The 13,760-nt window shown below is 38.6% G+C and overlaps 1 protein-coding gene across 4 annotated transcripts in view; it reads left to right on the top strand.

The window, feature by feature from the left end:
* Positions 1–12,385, top strand: part of LOC126458327 (nuclear distribution protein nudE-like 1-A) — a 166,543-nt gene extending 154,158 nt beyond the window's left edge. For 2 of the 4 annotated variants that reach the window (XM_050095284.1, XM_050095283.1), the window contains exons 8-9: positions 4,087–4,172; positions 11,134–12,385. In XM_050095284.1, the coding sequence (XP_049951241.1) occupies positions 4,087–4,172; positions 11,134–11,200 (153 nt within the window). In that variant the 3' untranslated portion in view covers positions 11,201–12,385. The remainder of the gene's footprint in view (positions 1–4,086; positions 4,173–11,133) is intronic. The other 2 variants (XR_007585614.1, XM_050095286.1) reach the window with 2 other exon arrangements.
* Positions 12,386–13,760: the final 1,375 nt, after the last annotated feature.

Genomic DNA, 13,760 nt, shown 5'->3' with positions numbered 1-13,760 from the left:
TATACACTCTTTATATTCCTCAATTCAGTTCTCACACAGAATCATAAGGTTTCTTTGTGTGGTATATTTTGAAACAAGGTTCCATACACAATGCAACACCACACTGCTCACATTGGTACCGCGTTTCTTTGTGGGAAGCTTTTCCAGTTCCTTTCTTGCTCCTGGAGCTGCATACATGGCACACACTTGCAGCATACTTTTTGGATGTTGATGGTATGTGCTGCAGAAAATGCCTTTGTGATAATCTGCCCACAGTTCCACTTTGTACAATTGTACCAGTGACTTGTTGTGCTTCCTCCTGAGTGAACTCAGCTGCAGGTGTTATCAAAAAGTCAGTGATTGTCATTTTCTTTTGGTGCACCAAATTGTACGACAAGAATGAATTTGACACTCCCATAAGCAGCAGGTGAAAATACATCTTCCTCCACCATTTTATTGTCCTGTGTCGAAATGCACTGTACTGTAAGCGTTGGTCTGCAAGGTCGACCCCAGCCTTGTTGCAATTGTAATCTAGAACTTGAAGTGGCCTCAGTACAAATGTACGATCCCTTTTTGTGTGTGTACCAAATGATGCCATATGTCTAGTTGATAATGAATACACATCTCTCTTGTCCTTCTATTTCATTGCCAACACATTACCTCTACGTCTGTATGTCATTTCTCCCTTCTGTAGTTTAGTTGCTACTAAATCTTGGGGCATTGCTCTCCTTGAATTGCTCACAGTGCCTGCAGCACTAGTTCCTGCTTGAGCCAACCACTGAAACAGATCTGGACTCGAATAAAATCTGTCTAAGTACACAGTGTGGCCTTTATGCAACAGTGCACAGCTTCAATCCGTATTTGTGAGGTTTGTTCTGTATGTACACTCGAAAAACTTACACGACCTCGAAATGGGCATATACCTTCATCTGTGGTAAGTTTTTCTGATGGACAATATGCTCGAATACAACATTCCCTCAGTCTGGTGTAGTAAGGAAGGATTTTGAAGAGTGGATGAAATCCTCCTCCTCCTGGCTTTTTTTGCTTACAATTATCAGTGAGATGTAAGCAAGAAAGTGTCTGATTATACCGCAAATGACTCATTATATGTGGACAAAAATTGCAACTTACAACTGGATTAGAGCACCAGTGATCTGCCATTCTTGGCCTTCTGGAAATGCACATATGGAAAACAATGCCCAAGAAACATCTCATTTCAGTCAACGTAACTGGCTTCCATGAACTCAATAATGAATGAAGTCTCAGTTCATTTTTACTGCGTTTCTTTTAATTGTTTGCACTGCACATGGATTTGTTTGTGCTTTCAAGTCTCTGATATCTTCGTTCATAAGAAACACTTTAGCACAGTTGAATACCGAATTTGCAGAAATGATGTCTGCAAGTATTTTTCTCGGCATTGTGTTGATAGGAAAAGATGGTAAAAAAATCAGCTCTGCTCCAGACGTCAACTTCAGCAGTGGGAACATCAAGTGGTGTGTACTGAAATTCATCATCACTTCCAGCCCGTTCTGATGAGCTACTTTCGTTCAGATCGTCAACTGAAAAGAATAATATAGCCTGTGACAGTGTGGATGCCGCAAAGCGTAACAAAATGCATGACAGAGCATAAGTTTTTTGCGTAAATAGTAACAACACCACTAAATGTATAAGTAATAATTCATATAACTTTTTAATGTAATTCATATATCTTCAAAAATGCCATTCTCTTCCTCATCCTCTTCTTCACTCTCTGTGTCATCTAAAACCTCTTCCAACATGAGTAAGTCACTTATTTCCTGATCGGAAAGACCTCTCCATGCCGTATCGAACAAAGCTCACAACCTACAATTCGCCATGTGCCGGTGTTGGCGCGAATAAAGCGCTGCATGCCAACGTTGGTGTGAAGAATTAACACTCCTCAAACATCGCTAAGAGAAGATACTTCTTGCGCCATCTGTGAATGCAAGCCTGAACTAAGATCCCTGGAAGCCCATACCACTGTCCAAAGACGTCAAAGAGATGATACTTCATGAAAACACTATAGCCCATAAATTCTACAGGCTTGGCGATTTTCAGAAGTCCAGTAGCCCATAAATTTTATGGGCTTGGTGTGGAGAGTGTTAAAGAAGCAATGGAGTTTTGCAGCTTGCAGGAACTCTTCACTACTGGTCACTGAATTTGACACGTTCACACCTGCACGTTTTCATTGTAGAATGGCATAAATAGGATGCTTTGGTAAACAGCTCTGCAGTGTGTTTGCTGCACCCGAAGATGTCAGTCAGCTGCGCCAGTTAAATATTGTGGGAATTTTACGGCATCGAACATCTCTCCACAGAACCATTTCTACTAGTAGCCCATCTGGTAAGCATCAAGCAACACATTTCAGATCACTTATTAACTAGCAGAACAGAATTACGGAGTAGCACTTCCAACCTTTGCTTTTTTATGGGATAATTTGAAGAGTACTGCTGTAGCTCAATTGTCTTATGAGGGTTGATAAGGCACATGATTTATAATATGTGATTATATTTGGGCCACTATTTTAATTCATTGTCGCCATTGTATTAGTGGAAGCATCTATACATGCATTTCTTTCGAGATGAAACCCACAGTTTTTCAGTCCAAAGCAAATGTGTATTTTCCTTCCAAATAGCCTAATGTTTGCGGGCTTCAAGAGAAATGCATGGGAGTTATCCTTGTAGATAGTAAGATAATAGTACGGTAGAAAGATATACATGTCGCACAGTGTCGTGTGCTGGTTATCCTAGAGTGACAGAGTCCTACATATGCCAGAATGCACATTCGTCAACTGCTGAAGTCAACAAAATGTGCCTTCAAGGCATAGGTCTGACTGTTCACTGTCTCTGCAGATCGCTAAAGGAGACATTTAATGGTTGAGGATGATCAGCGTGCGCATGCGCGCGCTGCGCACACACACACACACACACACGCACACACACACACACACACACACACACACACACACACGTTCATTTACCTATTGATGATTCAGCATCACAGCTGTTCAGTGGGTTGTTACATTTATTCCTTAAGTTGTTTATTCTGTCAAGGAGTTTTCCATTACCATAAATTATAAGGTAAATAGACATAATTTAAGAAGACAAGATGTAGTACATTCAATGTGTCTTAAATTGTATATTTATTCTATTAGGTAGATCCCAAATGTAATTTTCATAATCATTGTTGCGGTGCACATTCAAATATAATTGGACTTTTGATGTGAATAACAAGACATTCTTAACAATCTTAAATTGTAACATAACTAGTGACCTGCTTCAGCTTCACATGGGCAGCACTAAATATCTCTGCCTCTTTACCATCTTTGTTGTAGCAGCAATAAATTATATACACAAACCTTCTTCCTGAATCAATTTATCTACTAGTGAAAATTATATTAAAATCCCTACAGCAGACACTGAGATTAGCCTTCACATGCTGACAGAAAAACATGGTGGGAGACTTTAATTTCTAATATATATATAGATGTGTGTAGACTCTGGTCAAGCTTCACTACTCTCTGGAGTTGCAGTGACTGTTTGCTGCTTTGCCCCCCCCCCCCCCCCCCCCCCCCCCCCCCCCCAAATACCATTTCCTCCATAGTTGATCAGCTCGTAGCTCCCATCATTGCCACAAGATGTCACTCCAAACGTCAGTTAAATATGGCACAGATAAACAATATTTACACACTCATTAATCCTATAGTTACAAATTATGTATACAAATTTTCCTCTGAGTCAATCTACCTATTGGTGAAAACTGTATCAAAACCCCTACAGTAATTTCTAGGTTTAACCTTCACATACAGACTGAAAAATGCAGCAAAGGGCTTTAATTTAGTAATATGTACAGGTACAGCAAATAATTCGAGGTATTTTCAGCAGGTCTCATCCATTTTACTGAAATATGTTGTCTGGGATTAAAATCAAATGCTTGTAAGACAGTTTATTTTCCTGTTGTAGAGAGAGCAGTGAGAAAAAAAGTTTAACAGACTTAAATTAAAAATTGTTCTGTATCATTTTTATTTCATAATTATTTTTGACTATCATATAAAATGTATGTTGAATCAATGGTTCATTTTGATTTCAGTCTATTGAATCAAAATTAACAGCTTCTCGCAATATTGCCAGAGACAACATACATCTCAGTGATGCAACAAACCGAGAGCCTTACAGGTGAAGTCTAAATTTTATAACTTTTCAAAGTTTTATGATAATTTATTCTTTTGAACTAAACTTATATTTTGAAATTAAAATTAATAGTAACATTTGAAGCATAAAGCATTCATCTTTCTGCAGATCATGTATCTAGACACTCTTACAGTATCATAGTGTTAGTTAAGTAAGTAGTAAAACTGGTACTCCTAACTTACAGGCTTATTAAAGATGTCTTGTGAAAAATATGAACATACTAACAAGCATCAGTGAGATGAATATGGTACACAACATTCACGTTTTGAATATCGCAAATATTTTAGTAAACCTGTAGAAAAACATTGGAGGCTCGTTGTTCAGAATTCGGGAAGTTGTAAGCTAATAGAAAAGGACAAAGCTGCTCTCATTAGAAGTTAAGGACTGTGTAAGATTATAACAAACAGATAAATCAGTGTACTTTATGTCAGTTATAACTGACATTCGAGTGGTTATCTGCTGTGAAACTGATGCAGACGCGTAATGTACATTGGCCTGAATTATAACATAATAGTACTAACATGGGTCTGTCTGTATACACTCTGGGGTAGCTGTTTATGGACTTATTCTTTTTCTGACTAGTCCAAATTGACAGTCCTACCAGCATCCTGCAACATTTATTGATGATTTCTTCTACTTCAGCCTTAATGGGATATCCACAGTGTTTTTTTTTTTTAACCCCACTATTGATGGGTACCGTATTTACTCGAATCTAAGCCGCACCTGAAAAATGAGACTCTAAATCAGGGAAAAAAATTTTCCCTAATCTAAGCCGCACCTGAAATTTAAGACTCGAAATTCAAGGGAGAGAAAAGTTTAAGCCGCACCTCCAAATCGAAACAAAGTTGGTCCATTTTAATATGAGACACTAAATTGTGTCTCATGTGTCGAATGAATGACGATACAGCTACAGGAGTTTGGTTCGAGTCGTAAGCTTCCAAGTAGCCATTGCTATGCGTCAGACGCTTCGTTCATATTTATTCGGGTACCTTTCCTTTTTCACGTGCTTCGTCTGGTTTGAATTGATTGCTTATTTTTCTTTGATCTCATAAGTGCCGTTCTCTTCATTATAGGTGTTAACGTCACTCTAAGCTGAAAATGCATTACTGTACCGTGTCATGCGTTGTTTGTCACATTCTGATAATGAGTGTTTACGGCCTGTCGCCACTCGCGGCATGGCTTGCTTTTGTGCGCGCTACCGCCGCTTACAATGAAAAAAAAAAAGAAAAAAGAAAAAAAGAGAGAGAGAGAGAAAGAAAGAGAGAGAGAGAGAGAGAGAGAGAGAGAGAGAGAGGAATTGTCTCATTAGCGAAACAATGGCAAAGAGACTGCTACTTGTTGTTACTTACACTGCTGCTTTCTTTGATAATGATCAACAAGAACCAAATAACAGACTGAGTATGACAGAAGATGTTCTGAACGAGAGTTTAGCAAAAATTTTTCTCCGTTTGAAAATCTTTGCAGACGCTTCTTTAGCACATTACTTTCCGCACAGAAATTAGTCATCTTAGATTTAAAAATCTAGTCAATTGCCGTGCTTTATTTCTGACTGTATCACTATTAGGCATAAGAATAATACGAATATAAACATGACATGATATGTATATTCTTCCGCATTTGCTGTTGTCTCACTCTAGTTTCGTAGTTTATTAGGCAGACAGGATTTAAATGAGGTAGCAGCAAACATGAAAGAATACATGGCAAAATGTTTATATTTGTATTATTATTATGGTGAAGAGAATACTGCATGTGATTCACAATTTATAAAAATTCCTATTAGCAACCATCTCTTCTCACAGGTAGGAAAAAATTCAGAATGTAGAGTTGGCCATATTGACAAAAATCCCAAACAGTCTTGCCAGTCGGATTTTCATAGTACATTGAAATGCTGCTACATTCGAAGATGAACAATACGGAATTTGTATTTACTTCATTGGATAATGTATGAAAATGCAGTGGTCGAAACTCGGGGCAGAGAAAAAAGCTCGTCTTCCACCTGACCCAGAGGTTTTGGCACCAGTATTTATCTTTGTGCCTGCAAAGCATGCCTGTGCAGCGCTACATATATTTGACGGCAGAAGTTAGTTGTGGCGGCACCTACCAACATTTTTCAGAACTTCGGCTTACTTTGCACTCGATTCTAAGCCGCAGGCAGTTTTTTTGGATTACAAAAACCGGAAGAAAACTGCGGCTTAGATTCCAGTAAATATGGTAACTTCTTTTAGGAAAGTGGATTGGGGCAGTTGATACTATTATGTTCAAAGTATAACTATTTTAAATGATGGTGAATTAAAAAAGTCAGGTTTATAAGTGATATGTGAATACTTTTGACAATACAAAATTGTTAAAGGCTTTTGGGACCACTTCTTGACTAAATGCCTGTAGGCTTCTGTCTCGGGTTCTTCAGCCAAGGTTTGACTGATTTTTCTGACGTTTCGGCAGGATGAGCAGGTGGCATTGTCAAAACTTCACCCTCCATTGCTGGTAGTGGAATGGAGCTGAGTCTCATGGCTGCAGATTATATGTACATTTCACATCAACGTCCAAGGGCTTCTCCACATCATTTCCAGTGCAGTTCTCCTCTTACTACCTCCAATGGTCGTTAGCTGCAGCACAGGAATCCAGAATCCATTTACCTTGAGGCTTTCTTCTTTCTTGTTAAAGCTTTTCTCATGTTTGTGTATTTTTATAGCTTCTGTGAACAAACATGTGATAGCTCTTCTCTACACCCAAAACTTTCATGTAAGCCTCACACAGCCAATTTCTCCACCTGCCCCAACCTGCAATGTTGCTTATGTTCTGTGATCCTGGTGTTGATTGATCGTCCAGTCGTTCCAGCTTAAACCTTTCTGCATGTGCATGGTATGCAGTATGTTACCAACATTGTAAACAGTCGTTACGCCGTGTTTGCGCAATATACGGCCGATTCTGTCTGTCAATTTGGGAATGTATGGTAGGAAAGCCATACCCAACATTTCTTTTTCCGATGTGTCACTTCACCGGGTGTTTGACTGTTATACTTCTAATATAACTGCCAAACTGCCACTCATTGACTCTCTGGAGCACAGTGGTTTCATTTTCCCGCAAGACATCACCAAGCTCTTTCATACATGTCTCACCACAAGCTATTTCATGTGGAATGGCAACTTCTGTGAAAAGCTGTGGTGGTAGCTTCTTCATGGAACAATTTGAAGCACAGCCACTGGACTTGGCACCTTGTAAACCTAAGGTGTGGAGCCATGGTGACTTGCTAAGATGCTTGAATAGCCTCTATGCCAACATAAAATTTACCATGGAAGTAGAAAAAGGACAAACAACTACCATTTCTAGATGTGCTGGTCACAAAGGATGGTGAAAACCTGGAACAAACGTGTCAAAAACCGACACACATGGACAGATACCTGTACAAACTCTCAAATCACCACCCGAGCCAGAAAAGAGGCATGGTTAATATAGAGTCTGCCAGAAAAATGTATACACTTTTTGTCAGACTCTGTCGAGATAGCGATATTGTCATTCGATTTGAGATAAGAGTGTGTTTTAGTATGGTCTTTGGCTCAACATATGTTAGTACTTTCATCTCGATATTGAAAAAACAAGATGACTGGAGCATGCTTGACATTCGAGCAACGAAAATGTATCGTGAAGTGGTTTTTCAAGTTTGATAATGCCATTGAAGTGCAATGTCAGTGGAGGTGGAAGTTTGAAACAGAACCATCAACCCACCTAACAATTAAACACATCATTGACAAGTTTTAATTGCAAGGAACAATTAGTGATATTCACAAAAGGAGATCAGGAAGACAGTGTACAACTACAAGTCCTACTTCATCAGCTCTCATGTTGGAAATGTTTGTTAATTCTCCACAGAAGTTTGCTACGCAATGTGCACGTAAAGTGTGAGTTATAATTCTGAAAGCTGCAAAATGGAAAGCTTACATTTCATGATTACTGCATGCGATTAATGTTGATGATTCTGATCGCCGAATGCAGTTTTGTGTGTGGTATCAGCAAATGATAACTGATGACGAACAATTTGTGATGAAGGTTGTGTGGAGTGATGAGGCACAATGTGAACTTAATGGAACTGTGAATCGGCATAACAATGCGTACTGGGCACCTGAAAATCTGCATGTTTATATGCATAAAGCGGTCAATCTACCAGGGGTTCATGTGCGGTGTGGACTATCATCTAGGGGCTTAGTGGGACTGTTTTTCTTGGACACTACTGTCACTGGAGAAGTGTACCTGGAAATATTAAGCACATCAGTTTTGCCAGGTATACACGTGCTTTAGGGAGCTGATGAAGAGGTCTTCTACCAACAGGACGGGGCACCACCTAGCCATACGAGCTTTCCTGGATGACAGTTTTTCGGGACTTTAATTTGGGGGGGGGGGGGGGGGACTATGAAAGGTAACATCTGTTGATGTAAGCTACACACGCACTGGAGGAACTTCACCAGCAAATTACAGCGACTTGTGCAGCGATCACCACTGTAACATTGACTGACGTAGTTGCGGTGACCGCTTGTCATTCTGTTATGTGTATAGCTGTCTTCTTTCCTATAACTAGTACATCCAAAAAAGCTAATTTTCCCCCCTTTTCAATTTCCATCGTTAATTTGATGTTTGGATGAAGACAATTAAAATGGTACAATAACCGGTGCAAAGAGTCTATTCCATGTCGCCAAACAAGAAACATATCTCAGAAAACACGAAGGCTTCAAAAAAGACGCTTTCAGGACCATATCCTCAAAGTCCTCCATAAAAATATTAGCGACTATGGGGGATAAAGGACTCCCCATAGCGACACCGCCGGTTTGTTCAAAATATTTGTCATCAAATAAAAAATAGGTGGACACCAGGACACCAGAGCTTCGTCATTTCCTTATCAAGTTTTTCATTAATTAAAATTAATGACTCTTCAAGAGGCACCTGAGTAAAAAGTGACACCACATTAAAACTAACAAGTAAATCAGAGGGACAAAGATGAAGCAACTTTAAACGCTGAATAAAATCCACGGAATTGGAAATATGGTGTTTACATTTACCCACATGAGGGCTGAGAGCCGACACTAAATATTTTGCTAAGTCGTAAGTTGGTGCACCCAAATTAGAAACATTAGGGCGCAATGGGACCCCATCCTTAAGGATCTTTGGCAAACTGTATAATCTAGGTGGAACGGCCACACCAGGACTTAGTTTTTTTATAGTGTCCTCAGGTAAGGAACACTTCTTCAGAAGTGAAATCGTAGTCCGTTTTATGCGATCCGTGGGATCCTTCTGTACTATACGATATAACATATCTTTAAGTAAATCATACATCTTATTCACATAATTTGCCTTTGAGATTAAAAGGATAGCATTACCTTTGTCTGCTGGTAAAATTAACAGTTCACGGTCCTCTCTAATAGACTGAATAGCTGCTCGTTCAGTTGAAGAAATGTTACTTTGTGGAAGCCAAGACTGATGCAAAAGGTGAGAAACCTCCTGTCTAATCATCATTCTGTCTAAACATCATATTCACGATTGAAATTGAAAAGGAGGGAGAGTTACCTTTTTTGGATGTACTAGTTTATAGAAAAGAAGACGGAACTCTAGGACACAGTGTTTACAGGAAACTGACTCATACTGACAGCTATTTACATGCTGCCAGTTGCCATCCACCTTTTCAATGTACAGGAGTCCTTCGGACCTTGGTTAAACGAGCATATGCTGTCTCGGATGCTGAGAATTTACCACAGGAGCTGCAGCATCTTAAGGACATGTTCAATAATAACGGCTATATGGACCGACAGATTCGATGTGCTTTTGAGTTTGGACCTCTACCTGAACCTTCTGAAGACACCTTTAGGTCTGTGGCTTTCCCTCCATATGCTGGGAATCTGTCCACCAAGATAGGTAGACTTTTGAAGAATTATGAGATCAGATGTGTTTTTCGTCCACCAGCTAAGATTCTAGTACTTCTTGGCTCTGTTAAAGATGATTTAGGTTTGAGGAAGTCTGGTGTTTACAACATTCTGTGTGAGTGCGGGAAAATTTACGTTGGCCAAACTATTCATAACGTTAACAACAAGCGTATTGAACATCATCGCCATACGCGATTATTACAACCAGATAAATCTGCAGTGGCTGAGCATTGCCTTACAGAGGGACACAGGATGCTATACAATGAGATGCAAGTAGTTGCAAATGCTTCGTGTTTTAAAAGAATCTGTCGAAATCAGACAAGCAGATAATATCATTCATCGTGATAATGGATACTTGCTAAGTAAAGCATGGAATCCTGTTTTATCAGATATGAAGAAACTATGGCATCTGAATCGGCTGGACATGAATAATCATTTGTAACGATATTTCGTTTTCAACAGTATTCACCACTGGAGGCGCTGCAACTCATGACAACAATCCATTTTATTCATGGTATTCAACTCCACTCACGGTTGCTACTCCACATAACTCACCATCACTTCTCAGCAGTCTCTTCGCATTTTCACATGTATTAATTTTCCTAATGGACCAAAACTCCAAAATTACACTGTGACATATTACATTACAGTGCTTTTGTACCCATAAAGCCATTCCATTTCAGTACAAGATAAGCATTGTTAACAGAAATGGAAAAAAATATAGAATGAAGAAAAAGAAAAGGTACATACAAACTTCATTAATTATTTTACAGAACCGTGAATGCTTAGCACTAGTAGATGTACATACAATAACCTAGGTCAAATAAGCCCTTAACACACAATTCAGAATTCAGGGTTTTATACTATCTAGACTCCTTCATTATCTGCCCCCACTATTTGAATGTTATTTTGTGTAGACAGTTACATGTAGTGTACAGATTTGATATGCAATATCAAACTGTAAAAAATTTGATTAAACCTCTGTGTGGATGTATCTTTGTGTATAAGGCTGTAGTGAATGTACTTTTTCATTTCAGAGGGAGGCGCATAGGACGAACTGCTACACCGGCATCACCAAGTATTCATAGCTACCTGCGAGCATGAAATCCTAATGCCTGCTGAGATGTTAAAGAAGTATCTGTGCTGCTATGACAAAAGCTGTGTAGATCTTTGCAGGCTGTTCTTTTGCCCGCACACAAATTTTTGCACATGTGTACTTTCTTCAGAAACATTTACAATCATTTTGTTAATTACAGTGTGCAATTTTGCACTAGTCTTCTGCTCTGAAATAGTAATTCAGTTATATTCAGGGTTTTCATCACAGATTTCCTTTACAAGAAGTACGCAACAAGCAGCTTTAATATGATCGTTTGTAAATATATTCTGTGAAGCAGCAAAAATTTTTTGTAAAAAAAATTTAAAAAATCACAATAATAATAATAATAATATTTTATTTGAAGGAAAGATTTGACAGTACTGATTGTTCTGTGCAAAATCTTATTGCCTTGTTTAAGATAACTGAATTCAAATACATTATTAACTGTGGTAGTATTGATATGTAAATTTAACAATATTCTATACAAGAAAATGCTGCAATTTAGTTAAATTGTATTAAAGTATGATGAAATCTAGTAGTATTTAGGACTGTAAGCAAAAATTAAAAAAAATAAATAAAAACATGAAATAAATAAAGTGAACAACATTGCAGCTCTGGCAGTTGTAATTTTGTGATAAATTTTGAAGATCACAAATAATCTTATGTGATATTTTTGAAAGGTAAGGATTGACCCTCTCAACAAATTAAATCAGGATATAATCAGATAACATGCCATGCAAATGGAGGGTAATAAACCATATTTGGGAGGGTGGTAGGAGAGGAAAGTGTCTACAATAGTGAAAGTACAAATTCAGCCAAGGAAACTTATAATAAATCACTGCAAACAAATATTTTAAATGTACTTGTATTGCAACTATTGTGCTGTCTAAAAATTAAACATGCTTGCTTTATCTTTTTAAAAAAATCTCATGAGTTTGGATATTATTTTTTGTTTCTTTTCCTATTCAGAGTGTAATGTTTTAATATTTATGTGATTTTTGCTGTTTATTTAGATACAATTACTTCTGCATTTGCTGGATATGTTCCTTTTTCAACTGACGAATTAGCTTTTTAAATTACAGTGATTGATCATCACTACAGCAAAGCAGTACGCTTACACAAGTGGCCATTACTCCATATTCATTTGTAGGCTGTACTGTTATTCTCATTAAAGATGATTGATTTGAAGCAAACCTTTGTTTTTTCTCTTTACATTAACCTAAAACAAGAGTCTCTGAATCTTGTCTTGTGGGTTCCTTTCATTGTAATAGCTACAGATTAACAGGATTCTATTGGTAGCCTTACTCAGTAAGAACTACAACTTATTTTTGTTTCCCATGCCACATTTTCACAGTGCAAAAATTCTGAATTTCCAGCCACTGCAATTCTCCTTACAGGGCAGTCAGTCTGCTCCGGCTACCTGTAATTTTTTAAAGGGGCAGTTGATTTTATATACATCTGAATATTAATGTTATAATAAAATTGCACACAGAGGATGTAGTGACGTAACAAGACTGTTACGCCACTTGAGGTAGCCGATTGAAAGAAAGGCACGCGTACACACACGCCGACTGGCGTCAATTCTGGAACAGGATAACTATTGAATGGTAGCAAGAAAAGTACGTAGCTGCTTTATACTTAACTTTTATTATGTGATGAATACAGCGTTCTTCTTGAGACATTTATACTAAAACTCTCAAAGTAGGTAAGGCTAATGGCGCCTTGCTAGTTCGTAGCCATTAACTTAGCTGAAGGCTATTCTGTCTCTCGGCTAATGAGAGAGAAAGGCTTCGTACATCTAGTCGCTAACTAGGTCGTCCGTCCAACTGGGGCGAGTGCTTGTTCGTATCACGAGACCTGCCTTGTGGTGGCGCTAGGTCTGCGATTACACAGTGGCGACACGCGGGTCCGACATGTACTAAATGGACCGCGGCCGATTTAACCTACCACCTAGCAAGTGTGGTGTCTGGCGGTGACACCACAGAGGAAGTAATAGAAGTTACTGGAATTCAGCATATGGCCTGCATACACTTTTGATAGAGGAAACCAGTTTTGACTAATTTCATCAAACAAATCTTAGCTCAGTTGAATAGTGTAAAATACGAAGAGCAAATGCTAGAATTAGCATACCAACAGGCAATGAGTAGTAATGTTTAACCTTTTAACTGCCTGTGACATACACTGAGGTGACAAGTCATGAGATAGCAACATGCATATTTATGGATGGCAGTAGTATTGTGTACACAAGGTATAAAAGAGCAGTGCATTGGAGGAGTAGTCATTTTTACTCGGGTGTTTAATGTGGAAAGGTTTCCAATGTGATTATCACTACACAAATGGAATTAGCAGACTTTGAACACGGAAGGGTGGTTGGAGCTAGACAAATGGAACATTCCATTTTGGAAATCATTAGAGAATTCGATAATCCGAGATTCATAGTGTCAAAGGTGTACCAAGAATACCAAATTTCAGACATTACCTGTCACTGCGGACAAAGTGGCCAACAGCCTTCACTTAATGACCAAGAGCAGGCGTTTGCCCAGAGTCGTCATTGCTAACTGGCAACCA

Source organism: Schistocerca serialis, chromosome 2 (assembly GCF_023864345.2).
Source record: "Schistocerca serialis cubense isolate TAMUIC-IGC-003099 chromosome 2, iqSchSeri2.2, whole genome shotgun sequence".
Classification (NCBI taxonomy): Eukaryota; Metazoa; Arthropoda; class Insecta; order Orthoptera; family Acrididae; genus Schistocerca; species Schistocerca serialis.
The sequence above is the reverse complement of the archived record's forward strand: the minus strand, read 5'-3'. Positions and strand labels throughout refer to the sequence as shown.